Source organism: Culex quinquefasciatus, chromosome 1 (genome assembly GCF_015732765.1).
Source record: "Culex quinquefasciatus strain JHB chromosome 1, VPISU_Cqui_1.0_pri_paternal, whole genome shotgun sequence".
In the NCBI taxonomy this organism is placed as follows: domain Eukaryota; kingdom Metazoa; phylum Arthropoda; class Insecta; order Diptera; family Culicidae; genus Culex; species Culex quinquefasciatus.
In genome coordinates this window covers 128,446,496-128,463,537 of record NC_051861.1, presented here as the reverse complement: position 1 = coordinate 128,463,537, position 17,042 = coordinate 128,446,496, and the positions used below count along the sequence as shown (strand labels likewise).

At 35.0% G+C, this 17,042-nt stretch overlaps 1 protein-coding gene across 3 annotated transcripts in view; it reads right to left on the bottom strand.

Annotated features, from left to right (window-relative positions):
- Positions 1-497: 497 nt before the first annotated feature.
- LOC6049919 (signal transducer and transcription activator) overlaps positions 498-17,042 on the bottom strand; it is a 95,808-nt gene continuing 79,263 nt past the window's right edge. For 2 of the 3 annotated variants that reach the window (XM_038258261.1, XM_038258266.1), the window contains 6 exons: positions 6,180-6,429; positions 5,118-6,109; positions 4,901-5,024; positions 4,695-4,818; positions 939-1,428; positions 498-870 (listed from right to left, as the gene is read on the bottom strand). In XM_038258261.1, coding sequence (XP_038114189.1) covers positions 515-870; positions 939-1,428; positions 4,695-4,818; positions 4,901-5,024; positions 5,118-6,109; positions 6,180-6,307 — 2,214 coding nt within the window. In that variant the 5' untranslated portion in view covers positions 6,308-6,429 and the 3' untranslated portion in view covers positions 498-514. The remainder of the gene's footprint in view (positions 871-938; positions 1,429-4,694; positions 4,819-4,900; positions 5,025-5,117; positions 6,110-6,179; positions 6,430-17,042) is intronic. The other variant, XM_038258270.1, reaches the window with a different exon arrangement.

Here is a 17,042-nt window from a genome sequence, read left to right as displayed (position 1 = left end):
CACTTTGAACACTTCTCTATCATGGTCAGTATGATTCCCAATAATTACGGCGCAGTTCATCACGAACGCTAGCATAAACTGCTGTTCAGCGTGAACTCCTTGTGTCTTAAGATTTACCGGTCATGGCGAACAGCAGTACGTGTCGTCGAGAACAACATAAAAAGCTTCAGTCGACTAGCAAACGCGCACCGATTCTGCTTCCAACGAATAATAACAGAGATTAGTTTGCACAATTTCAACCAAACTTGGCAATTCTCAAATCCCCCTCCGGGCGGTCGACTGACCACACTGGGATAAATCAACCCAGCTAAAAGTTAAGCTTCTGCAGCAGATTACGGGGATATTAAAGGGTGAAACTTTCGATTGTTTTAGATTAAAGTGTGTGGGTGGGTGGGTGAGTTAGTGGGCGAAAGCAGTTTGAATGGTGATGGGACGATAGATAGCAGTTGTCAGAAGCACTAATAGAAGCTCTACTTGAACATGTTTAGATTGGAAAGGCACGAGTTGGCCAAACTTACCCGCTGGAGGGCGTATCTCGGGACGCGTCCGGCGACTGCAGGTGGTTGTACGAGTTCGGTGTGTTCGGGTACGAGTTGATGGTGGAGTTGTTGTTGTTGCTCGGACCCATCAGGACCGCCCGCACCTCGGACGGGATGTAGTTCCGGTTGCGGGACGGGACGGGCGGACTCGTGTACCGGTCGAACGCCTCGTTCTTCGGCTTGTTCGGGTACAGGTAGTACAGATCCTCAAAGTCCCGGATGCGGTCCGAGAGGGACCGGGTGGCAAAGTCTTTGGCCGTGAACGGTTGGATGTGCAGAATCTGGGGCTGGCCGTCGTTGCTTTCGTTGACCCACGCGATCGTGATGCCACCTGGAAGTGATCATCAGTTAGTACAACACGTATCTGGCAGATCGTCTTCCGGGTCACCCCCAACTTACCCAGCTCGCTGTCGGAGAACCGCAGCAGGAACGTCCCACGCGGGCACTTGAGCAGGTAGTCCTCGGCTTTGGTCTTGTGGATGAACCCGACTATGCTGCCGTCGTTCCACGGCCCCCGCAGATGCTCCCGGGTGACCTTCATCGCGGCGTAGAACCACTCCCAGAAGGTGAACGTCCGGTCGGGCAGCGGCTCCTTGCAGAACTGGGACCACGTGATGGTCAGATCGTCCGACACCGGAAACTGCAGGTTCGCCCGGAACGCCTTCTCGCAGAGGAAGTGCATGTTTTCCTGGGTCATCGAGCGTCCGGTGGAGGCGCGATACTTTGTGTTGAGCGCTTCCGCCAGCAGGTTCCAGGAGACCTTGTCCGGCACGTGGAACGGGACGCGGTTGATGTCGGCGAACGCGTTGTCCCACGTGATGGTCGCCCACGACTGCGGTTCCTGGTTGCCGTGCACGATCACGACCACCGGCAGCGAGATGGTCCAGACCTTTGGAAGAGGGAAGAATTGATAAACCCAGCTAAAATGTTACACTTTTTTAAGAGGACAAGGGAAATTCTCCACGGTATCTTTCCAAAAAGATCGGTTGTATTGTTATATTTTTAGAAATTTATCAGTCATAAAAAAAACTAACAGCCCCTTGACGCAAGAAATCAGCCGTTTAAAAATATGTTTCTAAAAAAAAGACGTACCATCGAACGAAAACTATTTAAAAAGAACTAATTATTTATTAATTTTGAACTGAATTTTGAACTCATTTAATGAATTTTGGAAACGCATTTATTCGTTTTATCAAATGTAACGAACAGGCCGAAAAAAATTAAACTCTACGAATTTTGCAATTTGAAGAATTTTACGAATTCCACGAATTTGACATTGTGTTAAAAACTAATATAAATGGTAAAAAAACTCATTGAATTTAATGATTTTTTTTTTAATTTAACGGATTTAAAAATTTAAAGAGTATCAATAATTTAAAGAATATTGAGAGTAAAGAATTTATTTTATTTTAAAAAAATAAAAAAGGATAAAAACTAAAATTACGAGCCATAGTTTTAACATTTTAATGAAAAAAGTTTTTTTAAATGCATTATACACCTATCCAGTTGTTTTGCCATCATTAGTTTCCAAAATATCTAAGTATTGACGAAAATTTTATTTTTTGCGAAAAATAAAATTTTTGCGGTGCTGTACATTGGAACATAAAAATTCAAAACATTTTTAAACAACCCCAAACATGCCAAAATTTTCAATTTCCCTGATTTTTCAGACCAATTTTAAAGGGGGGCGACATAAACTTTGAAAATTATTTGCAACGGCCTTATTTCAATAATTCTAAGAATTCTAAAAAAATAGGAATTTGAGGGATTTTTAAGAGTTTTCCTAATTTTAATGATTTGAATTTTTTTTAGAATTATTAGAATTTTTCAAATCTGTTTTAAGATTTCTTCGAATATAACAAGTTGTAAAAACTATAAATTTTAAGAATTTAGATTATCGTTTCAGCACAAATTTCGAGAATTTGAAAATGGTACATTGTTTAAAGAATTTAAGATTTGTTTTTGTATTTTACAACTTCTAATAATTAATTTTTTTTTCTACAAATTAAATTTCACATTTTTAACGAATTTAACGAATTATATTTCGCACCAATAATGGCGTCATCCATAAAGTATGTCACGCTTTAGGGGGGAGGAGGGGTCTGGGCGAGTGTGACATTGCGTGTTAGGCCGATGCCAATATTTAAAAAAGTTTTTGTCCCTCGGCCCTGGCCGAGGTCAAGGGGGGGGGGGGGGGCAGAAAAATAAAAAAATAAAAAAAATTTAAATAACAAGCCATAGTCTTCACATTTAAATGAAAAAAGCATTTTACACTAGTTCAGTTGTTTTGAAATCATTAGTTTTCAAAAAATCTAAGATCTGACAAAAACAAAAATTGTATCGAAAAAAAAGATTTTGCATCGCAAATTTTCCAAAAATCTTAAGATTTTTTAATAAACCCAAACATGCTAAAAATGATTTAAAACGCAGAAGAATTTATTTTAATTTGATTTCAGCTGGTTGCACTTGAATTTTCATTGAAATTTTGAAGTTTATTGTAAAAATATTTTTTTTGCCCCCTGATTTTTCGGGCCAATTTTGAAGGGGGGGGGGGTGACAAAAACTTTTAAAAATAGGGGGGGAGGGGGGTAAATTTTGGCTGATTTTAGCGTGACGTACTTTATGGATGAAGCCTAAGCGCTTCACAAATGTTACGCATTTAAAAAAATCTGATTCATTTAACGAATTTGTGAATTTTACAAACTAAACGAATTTTAAACAGTTTTATTTGACGAATGTTCCGAATTCCTAATTTTCTAGAAATATTTAAAATTTTGGAAATTTGAAGAATATAAAGAATTTAAGGAATTCAAAGAAACTAGAAAAAAAATTTAAACTCGCAAAAACCAAAAAAAAACTGATTTTTTCCAATTATTTTATTTTATTGAATCTTTCTTATAATAATTACACTCGATTTACTCGATTTAAGTGGTCAGATGTGGCTCTTCAGTTTAAGTTTATTTTTCATGATTTAAACACTGTTCATTTTCATAACATTAAAAGTATATGATTTATGATTTTTGTATTACTAGGTACAATGAGGATTGTTTTTTAAGAGAACATAACCTAAACTGTTTTTTTTTTTTATTTTAAGATTTGGTAGAATTGAAACATTTTTTAAATTTTCAGAATATAAATGAAATTATTTTAAAACTTTTCTTTTTAGTTTTCAAAGAAATTGATCTTTTTAAATGTTAAAAAATTTCAAAACTGTATGACCTCTAAAAATACTAAAAAAATAAAAATTAAAAGTTTTATGCATTGTAAAAGTTTCATTTATTTTTTTTTATTTGAAAAATACTGTTTTACATTCACATTACAATTTTTACGAATTACACGTATGTCGCAAATATAAGAGCTTCACAAATTTAAAAATGATACAGATTAAAAAAAATATGAATTGTATGAATTTTGCAATTTTTTATCAAGATTTTTTTTCAAAATCATTTCATTTTACGAATGTAACGAATTTTGATTTTTCTTAAAAATATTTTAATTTAATAAATTTGAAGAATATAAAGAAATTTAAAAATTCAAAGAATTAGCAGAAGTCGAAAAATATAAAAAAAAAACTTAATTTTATAAATTTGAAGAATTAAATTGTTACATTTGTTTAAGAATCGGAAGAAATCTTTTTTTCTTTCAAAAAAATTAATTAATTTTTTTAATTGCAGTGTTTTTTTGAAGTCTTATTTTTATTTTTTTAATACACAAATTTTACAAATTTTCACCAAAATTTAAGATATGAAGAAATTGAATAATTTTATAATTTAACAAATTTTGAAAATGTTTTTTATTTCATTGAACGAATTTACTGAAATTTAAAAAATAATTGGAGAATGAAAAAATTTTTTTTTCCCAAAATAAACTTATTTTTTAAAGTTTTTCTAAAGGTTAACAGGTTCAAAAAAAAAAAAAACTTAAATTAAAAACAAATTTTACACTGCAAAAAACAAGTTAAAAATTTTGAAATTTTTGACAAAATTTTAATTTAAATAAAAAAACACAACTTTTAGTTAATCCAACCATCTTTTTTGCTAGAATCTCATTTTATCGAGCTGGACTCACCTTAGCAAGCAAAAAAAAGGAAAATTCTCCCGGAGAAAGTAATTGATATGTTTGGTGTCTCATTTATGAATGATTTGAGTTACTCACCGAAAACACCAGATCGCCGTGCCCGACGGCAAAGCTGGACTGGAACAGCAGCGCGAACTTTTCGTCCATCACGCTCTCGGTGCCCTTCTTTTCCGCCCGCTTGATCTTCTTCAGCTGCATATTTCTGTGAATGGCGTTTCAAAACAAAAAAAAAATATATGGTTAGAATCAATCAGCAGCTAATTGTTGACGCGCGCGCAACTCACCTAAAACTAACCGATAACTGCTTGGTGGTTTCGTTGTACTCGAGGTTGCCGGTGTTGTTCATGATCTCGCCGCATGACTGCTCGGACGCCTTGTTGGACTGTTGCGTGGCCTGGGCTTGGGCCTCTGCAGAAGAAGAGAAAGAATGCGTGCGTTGAAGAATGAAAGGGAGGTGTTTGTGTGGAGATAACGATGACCGCTGAACCAAGGCGAACTTACTATGGTCATAGCTCGTACCTGAAATAATTGAAACGCGAACCAGCGGGTTGCTCATCCGGATGTTGAGCGTGTTGCCGATCAGGAGGCGGACGGTCGCGGCGAACCGGGTGTTGGTCTTCATGACCTGCGGCGGCTGCTTCTCGATGATGAAGGTCGTCGTGATTAGGGCTTTCAGGAGGTTTGTGACCTCGACCAGGGATTGGGGCAGGAAGTCGGGCAGGTTGGGCTCTTCGATGTTGAGCTTTTGTTTGTTCTTCATCGCGAGCCGGATCTGGTCCTTGGTGTTCCAGATGATCTCGGCGAGACTTTCGCACCAGGCCTGGATCGTGTCCAGATTGCTGGCGCTCATGCCGGACGCTCCGTTGCCGGCGAAGCCCTGGTTGATCTTCCAGTTGGTGAGGTACTTGTGGAGGACCTTCTCCTGGACCTGTGACGTCAGCTGGATCGTCTTGCGGAAGTTCTCCACCAGCTGGAGCCGCTTGCCGGTGATGAGGTTGACCATTTCGTTGACTTGCCGTTCCTGCTGGGCCAGCGTCGTCCGGGCATGTTCCCGCAGCGCCGCATTGTCCAAGTTCTCCAGCAACGCCTTATTCTTCGTGATCTCGTGGATCTCCAGCTGCAGGTGCTCGTAGTCCTTCACCAAGTTGCGGTTGTCGTTCTCGCTGACCCGCACCAGCATCTGCAACTCCTGCAGCCCGTTGATGACCTCCGCAATCTCCGGATCCTGCACGTTGACGCACTCATTTGGGTACGCTATACACTGCCGCTCCCGCTGCAGACAATTGATCAGGTGTGAGTACAACTGCGACGGATTGTGCGAAAACAGCTGCCGGAAGTTGCGCGCCGACTCGTTCAACCGGATCCGCCCCGTCACGTTGTCCTCGGGCAAATTTATCGCCGTCCGCTCCAGCTCGTTGATCAGCTGGTTCAAAAAAGTGGCCGCTTCCTGCTCGTACGCCGCATCCTGCTCATGCTGGTAAGATGGGGCGTTCCTGAAAACCAAACAAACATAACCTCAATCTCAGTCCACCCCCGCCAAATTTGCTTTCGATCGTAACTCACAGCAGCCGATCCTCGATCCACTCGGCCAGGTAGTGGCGCACCTCGATCGGGAAGCTGTTGCCGTAGATGTACCGGATCTGCTCCAGCACCGGCGGCGGCAGCTGGTTGACGCGGGCCCACAGCGACATGGCGCGCGGGGCCGTTACGTGTGTGCTTACGGAGGTGAAGGGCGGAGGGCGGCGGCTGCAGTGCACGCGGCAAGAGGGCAGCACCAGCTCCTAACTCCTAGAAGGGCGCGGGGCTTACGGTTCTGGAATAAAAGAGGGAGAAGAAACGATTATTAGTTGGGTGACCCTATGGAAACGCCCCTCAAATTTGTTGAACGCCCCTTTGAAAAAATATTAAACTAACTTGGAACTTCACATAACGTCATGATTCGAAATCCGGACACTTAGTAGCATATCATTTTTGTTATAGCTGGCAAAAAATCATGTAATAAGTTTGAAATGTAGAAATATCATCAGGATGTAGTATAAACAGTCAGTTTCAAGAAAATGCATGCAAAATATGTCTTTTCTAACAATTTTTCATCACAATTTGAAAATTAAAATGACTTGTTGTGCTTCGAATCCCGGACACTGATAAAAGCTGATTCGAAATCCGGACACTTTTGCTTCGAATTCCGGACACTCGATTTTACATATGAATCGCACAAATTTGGACTGAAATGTTAGTGAAAGGCATTCTCTAGCTCTCAAATAAGCTGTTAAAATCAAAACAATCGATAGTTTATAAAAAATTTTGCTAGAATTTAAGAAAATCGAAACCATAAATTTCTAATGCCTTCTCGGTGCTTCGAACGCCTATGAAATATTTCAAGTGAAATGTTTCACATTTTTGGTGAATTTATAATTTTATTGTATTTAATTGTTTTGACATTAACTATAGCGTTCTAACAAACTTTAAATAAAAGTTGATATTGGAACTCATCATATCACACAGTTTTGACATTCATAATGCGAACTTATACCCAAATAATTGATAAAACAAGATGAAGTGTCCGGGTTTCGAAGCGTCCGGGAATTCGAATCATGACGTTAACAATTAAGAAAACTTAAACGTTCATAAAATCCCTTAAAGATTTTGTGTTCAGCTGTCAACGCCCCATAAAGTTGTCAATCGCCCCTTTGAAAAAAAAATATTGAAAATAGCTTGGAACGCTCCTTAAAAATTAGGAAACCTTAAACGCTCAAAAAATTCTTCAAATTCTCCTGAGATTTTATGTTCAGCTAGCAACGCCTCTCAAATTTGTATATCGTCCTTTTGAAAATATCAAAAGTAGCTTGGAAACACCCATTAATAATTGAAGAATCTAAAATTTTTCAAACTTTCCTAATGTTTTGTCTTCAGCTGGCAACGCCCCTCAAATTTTTCAAACGCCCCTTAAAAAAATATTGAAAATAACTTAGAAACGCCTCTTAAAAATTAGGAAATCTTAAATGCAATTAAAATTCCACAAATTCTCCTAAAATTTTTGTGTTCAGCTGGCAACGCCCCTCAAATTTGTCAAACGCCCCTTTGAAAAAATATTTAAAATAGCTTGGAATGCCACTAAATTACTAAGAAAACTTAAACGCTCCTAAAATTACTCAAATTTCGCTGAGATTTTGTGTTCAGCTGGCAACGCCCCTCAAATTTGTCAAACACCGCGTAGAAAAATATGAAAAATAGCTTGGACACGCCAATAATTCATCAAATTCTCCTGAGATTTTGTATTGATCTGGCAACGCCCTTTAAATTTTTCAAACGCCCCTGTAATTCAAACGAGACTCATAGAAAAAAAAATCTTTTGTTATATTTTAAGCACCTCTGAAAAATATTTACGAAATAAATTGGGAAATCTTCTTTACTACAGCGAAGACGTCATTTATACAAATAAAATCAAAAGCGCCCCTAGACACAAAAATAGAAAATTTGGAGGGCGTTTCGATTTTTGGATTTCATTCGTTTAAAACGATTCAGAATGTTGTGAGAAACGTCCTCGTGCTAAAACCGGTCGATTTGAATTAATGAAAGTAAAAAAAAAAAATGAAAAATCGTAAATTTTTATGGAAATAGAAAGAAAAATCGCAATATTTTTTTGATTTTTCAGAAGCGCCCTCGAAAAAAAAAATTGGACTGGAAGTGCCCCTGACACATTTGGATAAAAAGACTTCTACAAACGCCCCTTTTCACACATGGAAACCCAACAATAATATTTAGAATAATAGCGTCCAAAATTAATTAGATAGAAGAGGTTATTGAGAAACGCCCCTTGGTAAAAAAAGTAAATAGTTATCGTCGTTACACCAATTAAAAATTAGATTGAAAATTTTAAAATTTGATGGAAAACGCCCCTTAAAACGCAAATTTTCGACTTTTTAGAGCTTGATTGTTTGATGGTTGGTTGAATAGATCGAGCTTATATTCACTATGATTAGCAATGTTTTCCTAGAAGCGCCCTCGTTGGTATTCTTCACGACTGGTAACTTCTTCAATATTTATCAGAGTGTTACGTACAGCCTTATCCACTGAGCTTCTATCGGATGGTGAAGTAAAACGTCGGTCCCGGTTTCTCCTGTCTCGTCAGAGGCGCTGGAGCAGAAATCCCACGTTAGAGGAAGGCCATGCCCCGGGGGGCGTAGTGCCAATAGTTTCGTTTTACGTACAGCCAATCAAAACTAGAGCAACTGTGCTAAATTTCATCATAATTTCTAATTCATCACATTCATTCGCACTCCCGCCCAAAACTAACCTGCGTATTAATGCGCGCAGCTTCTTCTTGGGAATTAATCAATCACATCAAACAGAATATCAAAAATGTAGTCAGCCCCAAACTTTCTCCTTCATCTCTCAAAACGTGTGCGTGTGTGTGTGTGTGACGTAACGGGAGACGGTTGGCCACTTGGCAATTCCGTTCACTCCTCACTGATCCTGCCAATTCGCATTAATCTCATTAAACGAGAAGGAGGGCTTGAAGTTTTTCGCCAGCTCCAGGGGCCCACTACTAGGTGCGGCTCACATAATTAATTCAGCAGAGCAGAGCAGGCTCTGACTTGGTTCGGCGCTGGTTGCCATGGCGTCGGCCCATCACTCATCCGTCCGGGGGCAGAGAGCTGGGCGAACGGCTTGGACTTCATGGCGTGCTACGTTCTCTGTTCGGTTAGATGCGGAGTCAGTAGAAAACAAAACTTTTCTAATGAAATTATCAAGGATACTGTTGTTGTTGTTGTTTTTTTTATTGTTTGAAGGAAATGAACCTGTTTATATTGGGTTTTTCTCTGGGGATTTGAAACTATCTCAGCGAAAATAAACGAAACTTAGTTTTTTTTTGTAACTGAATCAAGAGTGAAGGAGGTATTACACTATGACAAACAGGCAAACCAACTAGCAGTTTTGACAGTTTGCAAAACTCGCAAACAAAACAGTTGTCAAAAAGTGCTCGTTTGTTTGTTTGTCGTAGTCTAATACCTCCTTAAGAAGTTGACTTAACATTTTTTTTTTTGAAATTTCGATTTCGAAATTTAAAATTGACGTAATTTTTATCAAATCAATTAACAAAAAAAAAAGGTTTTCAACTTCTGACAGTTTTAATTACTTAGCTTAAAAAAAAGTGTGGAACATTAAATTTCATGGGAAATTTTATGTACTTTTTACATCTGCAATACGCCAAATGGGTTATTGAAAAAAAAAACTGTTAGACAGCAATTGAAATTTTAAATCAAAAAGTCATATCAAAAACTTTTTCCATCAAAATCTCGACATTTTGCTAAAATCATACAATCCTAAATACACTTTGTGCCAAAGCTCAAAAGACGTAATTGTTGATCATCTCAAAAATGTACCAAAATAAGATAAAAATTCAAATTACACTCAAACCCTGATGGTTTGACACCAACTGTTGTCAAACGAACGGGGTCACTTTTTAGTTTGACACCCCTTTTACACGGAGTTCACACATCTTACCAAACGTTTGTTTTGGTAGTGTGCGTGTGCGCCGTGTAAAAAGTGACAGTTCGTCACTTTTTAGTTTGACTTTGTCAAACCCACGGGGTACAAACTACAAACGGGGGTTGAGTGTATATGAATGCGCAATTTATATGATTTATTTTGCTTGCCATTGTCTGTAATTTTGTCAACAACAAATCTGCATACAGTGTTGGCAGCTTTCCACACAAAAATGCTATCAAAACATTCAACATTCGGTTTTTCGGACCGATTCGATGTCGTCGGAAAAGTTACACAGTAAAAAAATGTAAATTTGGAAAGTGTGAAATTTCTAGGTGTAATATTGCCTCTTTTATGACGTAATATTACCTCAATTTAGGCTTAAAAAATAACACATTAAAATAGCGGTGAAATAACACTTTTTAACGGTAAAATTACTAAGGTGATATAATTTCCAATATGGGTATCAAACGAAGCGAAATTTCGAATGCTTTTCCAATTAATTAGAGTTTTTTTTTTTTGGAAAATACTAAAATTATCACAAATTACCCTATTTTTCGAAAAACTTTAATTTTTAAAATATGCAATATGGATATCGAACGATGCGAAAATTTTTAAGCTTTTTCACTTTATTAGAGTTTTTTTTTAAATACTAATATTTTCACAAATTACCGTATTTTTCGAAAATACTCAAATTTTCAAAATTGGTAGTATGGGTCTCAAACGAATTTAAATTTTTGGTGCTTTTTCAAATTATTAGTTTTTTTTTTTTTGAAAATACAGAAATTTTCATAAATTACCGTATTTTTCGAATATACAGACTCGATGATCCGAAACCTCGATTATGCACTTTTTCAATATTACATCAAAGCCATTTTGGACGCCATCTTGGATTTAAAAATTCTAAATCATGTTAGGGTAGTTTGGGGGTCATACCTAAGCTCAATGGTAAAAAATTAGACAACGAAAAAAATTTTTTTTTCGTGATTCGATTATCCTAAGTGAAAATTTTACGATGCCTTCGGATAATCGAGTCTTGACTGTACTCAAATTTTTCAAAATATGCAATATGGATATCAAACGAAGCAAAATTTTGCATGCTTCATACATGCATTCATATTGCATGCTTCATATCATATACAATTTTATTGCATAATGCACATTTAAAAAAAATGCGTATTTTCGAAAAATACGCTATTTTGTGAAAATTTTAGTATTTTACAAAAAAAGTAAAAAAAGCATACAAAATTTTGCTTCGTTAACAACAAATTATCGTTATCGTCCCGACCATTATCGTTATCGTTAACGAGCCTCGATAATTTTATCGTTAACAACCTTGAAAATTACACATTTTTTCTGACATAAAAGATTTACATATTCCCAGATGTAATATTTTCGTGTTTTTTTTTTTTATTGTGTATAAACAAGAAGAAATCATGCAAGAAATATAGTAAAAATACATTTTTTCAACTTAAACTTTTTACGCATATTGAAAAACACTTTACACCTAAATAATCTTTTTTTTATTTTTTTTTACGATTTGTTTAACCCTCTAACGCCCATGGTTACTCCAGAGCTTCACCCGTTTTTAACTTCAAAATGCAACGGCAATGCATTTTATCAACCTGAATCAACCTAAACTGCTTTATGTAGAATGTTACCTTTCAGCCATCTAAATTTCAGCTATTTTGGTCAAGTCAGTGGATCGTAATAAAGAAAACTCTCGATTTCGCTCTGGGCGGGAAGGGGTAAAGACGACCAAAAATGACGATCTTTAAGGCAATACACAGTAAAAAATTGTGTAAAGTTGTAAAGTGTAATTTTGGAAGGTTGAATATTACCTCTTTTATGATGTAATGTTACCTCAATTTCAGGGTTGTTACGGGAGAGTCGAAAAAAAATCCGCGCCAAATCCGCGCCGACCTAAAATCCGAAACCGCGCAAAATCCACGCCATATAAAAAATATCGCGACCAACATTTAAGAAATTTTATTTTTTAAATGAAGAAAAACTAATTCAGAAAGTATTTGATAGAAAAAACTCGTTTTATGGTTAAAGGCTCCAAAAGAATGAAAGCAATAAATCCATTTAAAAAAAAATCCTCAAGAGACGGTCAAGGCAAGGGTCATGAAAAAAAATCTTCAAAATAGAAAATACAATATTTAAAAACCTAAAAATTTAACTTCAAAAATATAACCTCAAAATTCAATCAAAATCTGAAATTATAATATGATAAAATTTTAAATTTCGAAAGTCTAAATATTCAAAATCTAAGAACTTTTATAACTTTTATTGTTTGTAATCCAAAATCCTCGCTAAAATTTCACTCAGAAAGAAATTTAATTTCTGATATTTAAAATAACATTATTTATCTCATAATTTCAAAATCTCTTACATAAAATAGGACTTCAAAAATTGTGGAATTCAATAATTTAAGAATTTAAGATCTAAGAATTTAAAAATAAAAACATTTAAGAATTTACGAATTTAAGAATTTAAGAATTTTAGTATTTTAGTATTTTAGAATTTTAGAATTTTAGAATCTTAGAATTTTAGAATTTTAGAATTTTAGAATTTAAAAATTCAAGAATTAAAGAATTTAGGATGGTAGAATTTAAGAATTTATAAGCTTAAGGATACTAAAATCATTTTAGATTTGAGATTTTTTTTTTTGATATTGTTTAGAATTTGATATTTTTTAGTTTTTAAATTTTGACTTTTTGATTTTGATTTTTTTTTAAATCTTCAAATTTTCGATTAGCCAAATTTTTGGTATTTTGAATTTCAGATTGCTAAAATTTTGAATTTCGAAATATCAGATTTTTTAGAAATTTCTAAAAAAAATAATATGTATATTGATTGTTTTGTTATTATAAAAAACTATTAAAACATTTTTTTTTCAAATTTTTGAATTTCTGAAGCTTTGAATTTGGAATGTTCTGATCTTTTTATATTCGCCAACAATGTTTAAATTTAGAAAAAAAAAATTTCTACCGATTAAATTCCATTCCAAAATTCGAAAGTGGAGGCCAGCTTCTGTTACGTCCAATCAAGCTCATATTTGGCGCCCACCAGAACAAACCCCAATAATAGTTTTTGTTCCACATTCTAATGTCTATATCTAAGGGAAAAGTTTGTAATATTTGATTTAAAAAATTGAAAATTGAATAAATCCAGTATAAAATTAAAAATAAATAAGTTGAAAAATCATTACTTAAAACTCAAAAGAAATTAAATATTCAGAGCCTACACTACACTGCTAAGAAATGACAAGAAACAGATAAAAAATATTTTTTACATAATCTTTATCTTAATTTTTCGACGTTTCGTACCAAGAAAATACAAACAAACATTTTCAAAATTGCCATCCGCGCGCCATCCGCGCGATCCGCGCCATCCGTAACAACCCTGCAATTTAGACTGAAAAAGTGAAATTACACCAGAAAAGTGATAACTTTATATATTTTCAGAGGTAAAATTACACATTTTTTTACTATGATTTTTTTTACTGTGTAGGCTACCTAAACAATTGATAAGGCCCAAACACTTATTTTTAATCAAATCAAATGTAAGCGTTGAGTTACAAATTCTGAAAAAAATGATTCTTTTTCAAACGCATTAGTTGAAATTTTTGGTAAAAAATATCTCCGAAAAAAATATTTTCGAAAGAAACTATGTTTTAGGTATGATCAAGCTTGGTCATGACTTCTGAAGTTTTAAAAAATACGTCTTTGATCAAAAAAATAATTTCAGGTGGCTATAACTATTTGATTGCTATTTTTCCACGTTTTCCATAAAATAATATTTTTCGAAAAATTGACAACACTGCCAAATTGATTTTGACCAGCCATAACTCAAAATATGCAATTTTTTGGCATCTAAATCATATCCAAAAATGAGATGTTGAAAAACTGGTTATTTTGCGTAATTAAATTTTTATTGTGAAAAGTCTAATTGAATTTTTTTATAAGACCGTAATATTTATTCCTGAAAGAAATTCTTTTTTAAACTATACTTTTCCATAATTACGCAGCCGGCCAGCAAAGCATAAGTGAAATTTTCTGATCTATTATTTTTTTTCTATTTAATTTTTGTTTCATCTTTAATTTTCGAAAACAGAAGGATATGTAGCTTATTAGGCCCAAAAAACGGTCACAACCTTCACGGTTTCCAGAAACGATAGGTTAGTTCCGACAATCCCAGCAAAAATTGCCTAAGCTGTTTTAGCTGAAACCTAAATTGGTCAATCGAACCAGCCCTGATAGACTCGTCCCGGTCCCAAAAGTCCCGGAATTGAATAAGTGCTTCTCCTCGGAGCGGAGGTAAGCTGATTTTGATTAGCTAGCCGGAATTTTCGGCCGACCCCACTCCAGTGTGTCCAGCGTTGTGAGGTTGAGTGCGTCGAAAAATACTTCGAAGCAATTATCCTGACCAAATAGAGAACAAACCGAGACAAAACCCGCCTCCTTATCGTGGAAACCGAGCGAGGGAAAAAGGAAAAACCGCACAGTAATTTCCATTTTCCACAAAAAGGAAAGGTTTTGCGATTGTTGAATTATACTGCGAAAGCAACGAAAAATGAGCACCGTTTTGAGCGACTCCCGGGAAAACGAGATGAAAATTTATTTATTATTCCGCAGAATGAAAACATATCGCCAGGCAGGCAGGCTCAAAGGGGGGGAAAAAAGAGGAAAGCGTTTTTCATCGTCAACATTGGGCTGCTCCTCCTCGGGCAAAAAGGTGTCGGAGAAAGAAGGGACGGTGTTTGACGGGTAGAATGCAAATAATACTTTGGGGAATGCTTGCAATTGTGATGAAATGTGGCAAAACAAAGGAAACTTTAAGACATTGTGTGACGTACAATAAATTTAACATTTTCGATTTTCGAAAAAAATAATTAATTTTAGCTTTATGAATTCGATTCATGAGTTCATAAACGCAATTAATGATTTTATAAATTCGATTCATGCATTCGTGAACTCGATTCATGATTTCATGAATTGGATTCACGATTTCATGAATTTGATTCATGATTTTGTGAACTCGATTAATTATTACATGAGTTCGATTCATGATTTCATGAATTGGTTTCACGTTTTCATGAATTCGATTCATGATTTCATGAATTGGAATCACGATTTCATGAACTTGATTCATGATTTCGCGAATTCGGTTCATGATTCCATGAAATGTGGCCATAAAATCATGAAATGCATTCACGCCATCAAAAATAAATCATGAATATCCGTCTTGAAATCATTAGTTTTCTAAAGATATCATGAACTTTTTTCATGAAATCGTGAATTGTTAATATTGTCGGTGATTTTTTTGGAATTGTTCTCATCATTTTTTTTCTTAAAAATCATGTTTTTTGCTTCTCTCGAAATCCAAATGAGGCTCACAGAAGTGAAATTCGATCACTTTCTTCTTGGCCGCCACCGTCGTCACGGTAGTCGTTCCCGCAACTTCCAACACTGACGGAACAAACCCATTGATTGGGGCGCTACCTGCACGGTGGTGGTGGTGCGTTCGAAGTTGGAATTATGAAATTAAATTTTCCCCGAATCCGGGTGTCATTATATCCACCTCGTTTTTAGTTAGAAGTTGATTTCTTGTTTTGTCTTTTCTGTCTGACTCTAGTTTTCTTTTTCAAAGCGAGGGAACAAGTAACAAGTAGTCAAACGTTGTCGTTATCTGTAATTAAGAAGGGGAGGCGGCTTCCCCGTCCTAAAAACCGCCCTCCTTAAGGAGTTTTAATTAATAGCTTCGATTTCAACGCGTGACAAACTGGGAAGTTGCTGGTGCGTTCATTTGATCGCGTTTGAAGTTTTGCCGACTTGACAGTGTCATCATCAAAGTTGGCGGTGCTGTCAATCATTGACGCTCGCTGGATTTGCAACAGGATCTTTGTAGTGCTAGAGCAAGCTAGAGGGAGAGGGGGGGGGGGGATAATAATAATCAAAATCTGTAAGCTTTCCTGAAGAGTGGATTTGATTTGGAAGGGCGGTGACCTACATCAATCAGTTGGGCGTGAGCGTGAGCTGAGCTTGACGTGGATACTTGAGGGTTGAGCCACGCACTGCCCTTTTTGAAGAAAGGATCAGAAGGAAATTAGCTCTGCGAGCTGACAGGTTTTGTGAATTTGCGGATGCAAAATTTTACGTCGGAAATGAACATTATTTTCTTAAATTTTGCTTTAATGTTTTTTTTTCTTGCCTTTTTAGACTCTTTCTGGACTTTTTTCTTGACTATTTTTTGGCTCTTTCTTGATGGTTGTCTGAAATTTGGTGGTTCCGTTTTTTTAAATTAAAAATTGGCAAAACTCGCGATTCAAAATGTCAGTTATTTTAAATTCATTGCTTTACTGTGAATTTTAAATTATTAATCAAAAATTAAATAATATAATTTCATTAGTCAAATATATAAAATTTGTTCGAGTTTGAAATAATTTTACAAATTATTACTTGGAAATTTAAGTATTTTAAGAATTTTAAGAATTTTAAAAATTTTAAGAATTTTAAGAATTTTAAGAATTTTAAGAATTTTAAAAATTTTAAGAATTTTAAGAATTTTAAGAATTTTAAGAATTTTAAGAATTTTAAGAATTTTAAGAATTTTAAGAATTTTAAGAATTTTAAGAATTTTAAGAATTTTAAGAATTTTAAGAATTTTAAGAATTTTAAGAATTTTATAGAATTTTATAGAATTTTATAGAATTTTAAAAATTTTATAGAATTTAAAAAAAATAATAGAATTTTATAGAATTTTAAAAATTTTAAGAGTTTTAGAACTCTAAGAATTTTAAGAATTTTAAGAATTTTAAGAATTTTAAGAATTTTAAGAATTTTAAGAATTTCAAGAATTTCAAGAATTTAAAGAATTTCAAGAATTTCAAGAATTTTAAGAATTTTAAGAATTTTAAGAATTTTAAGAATT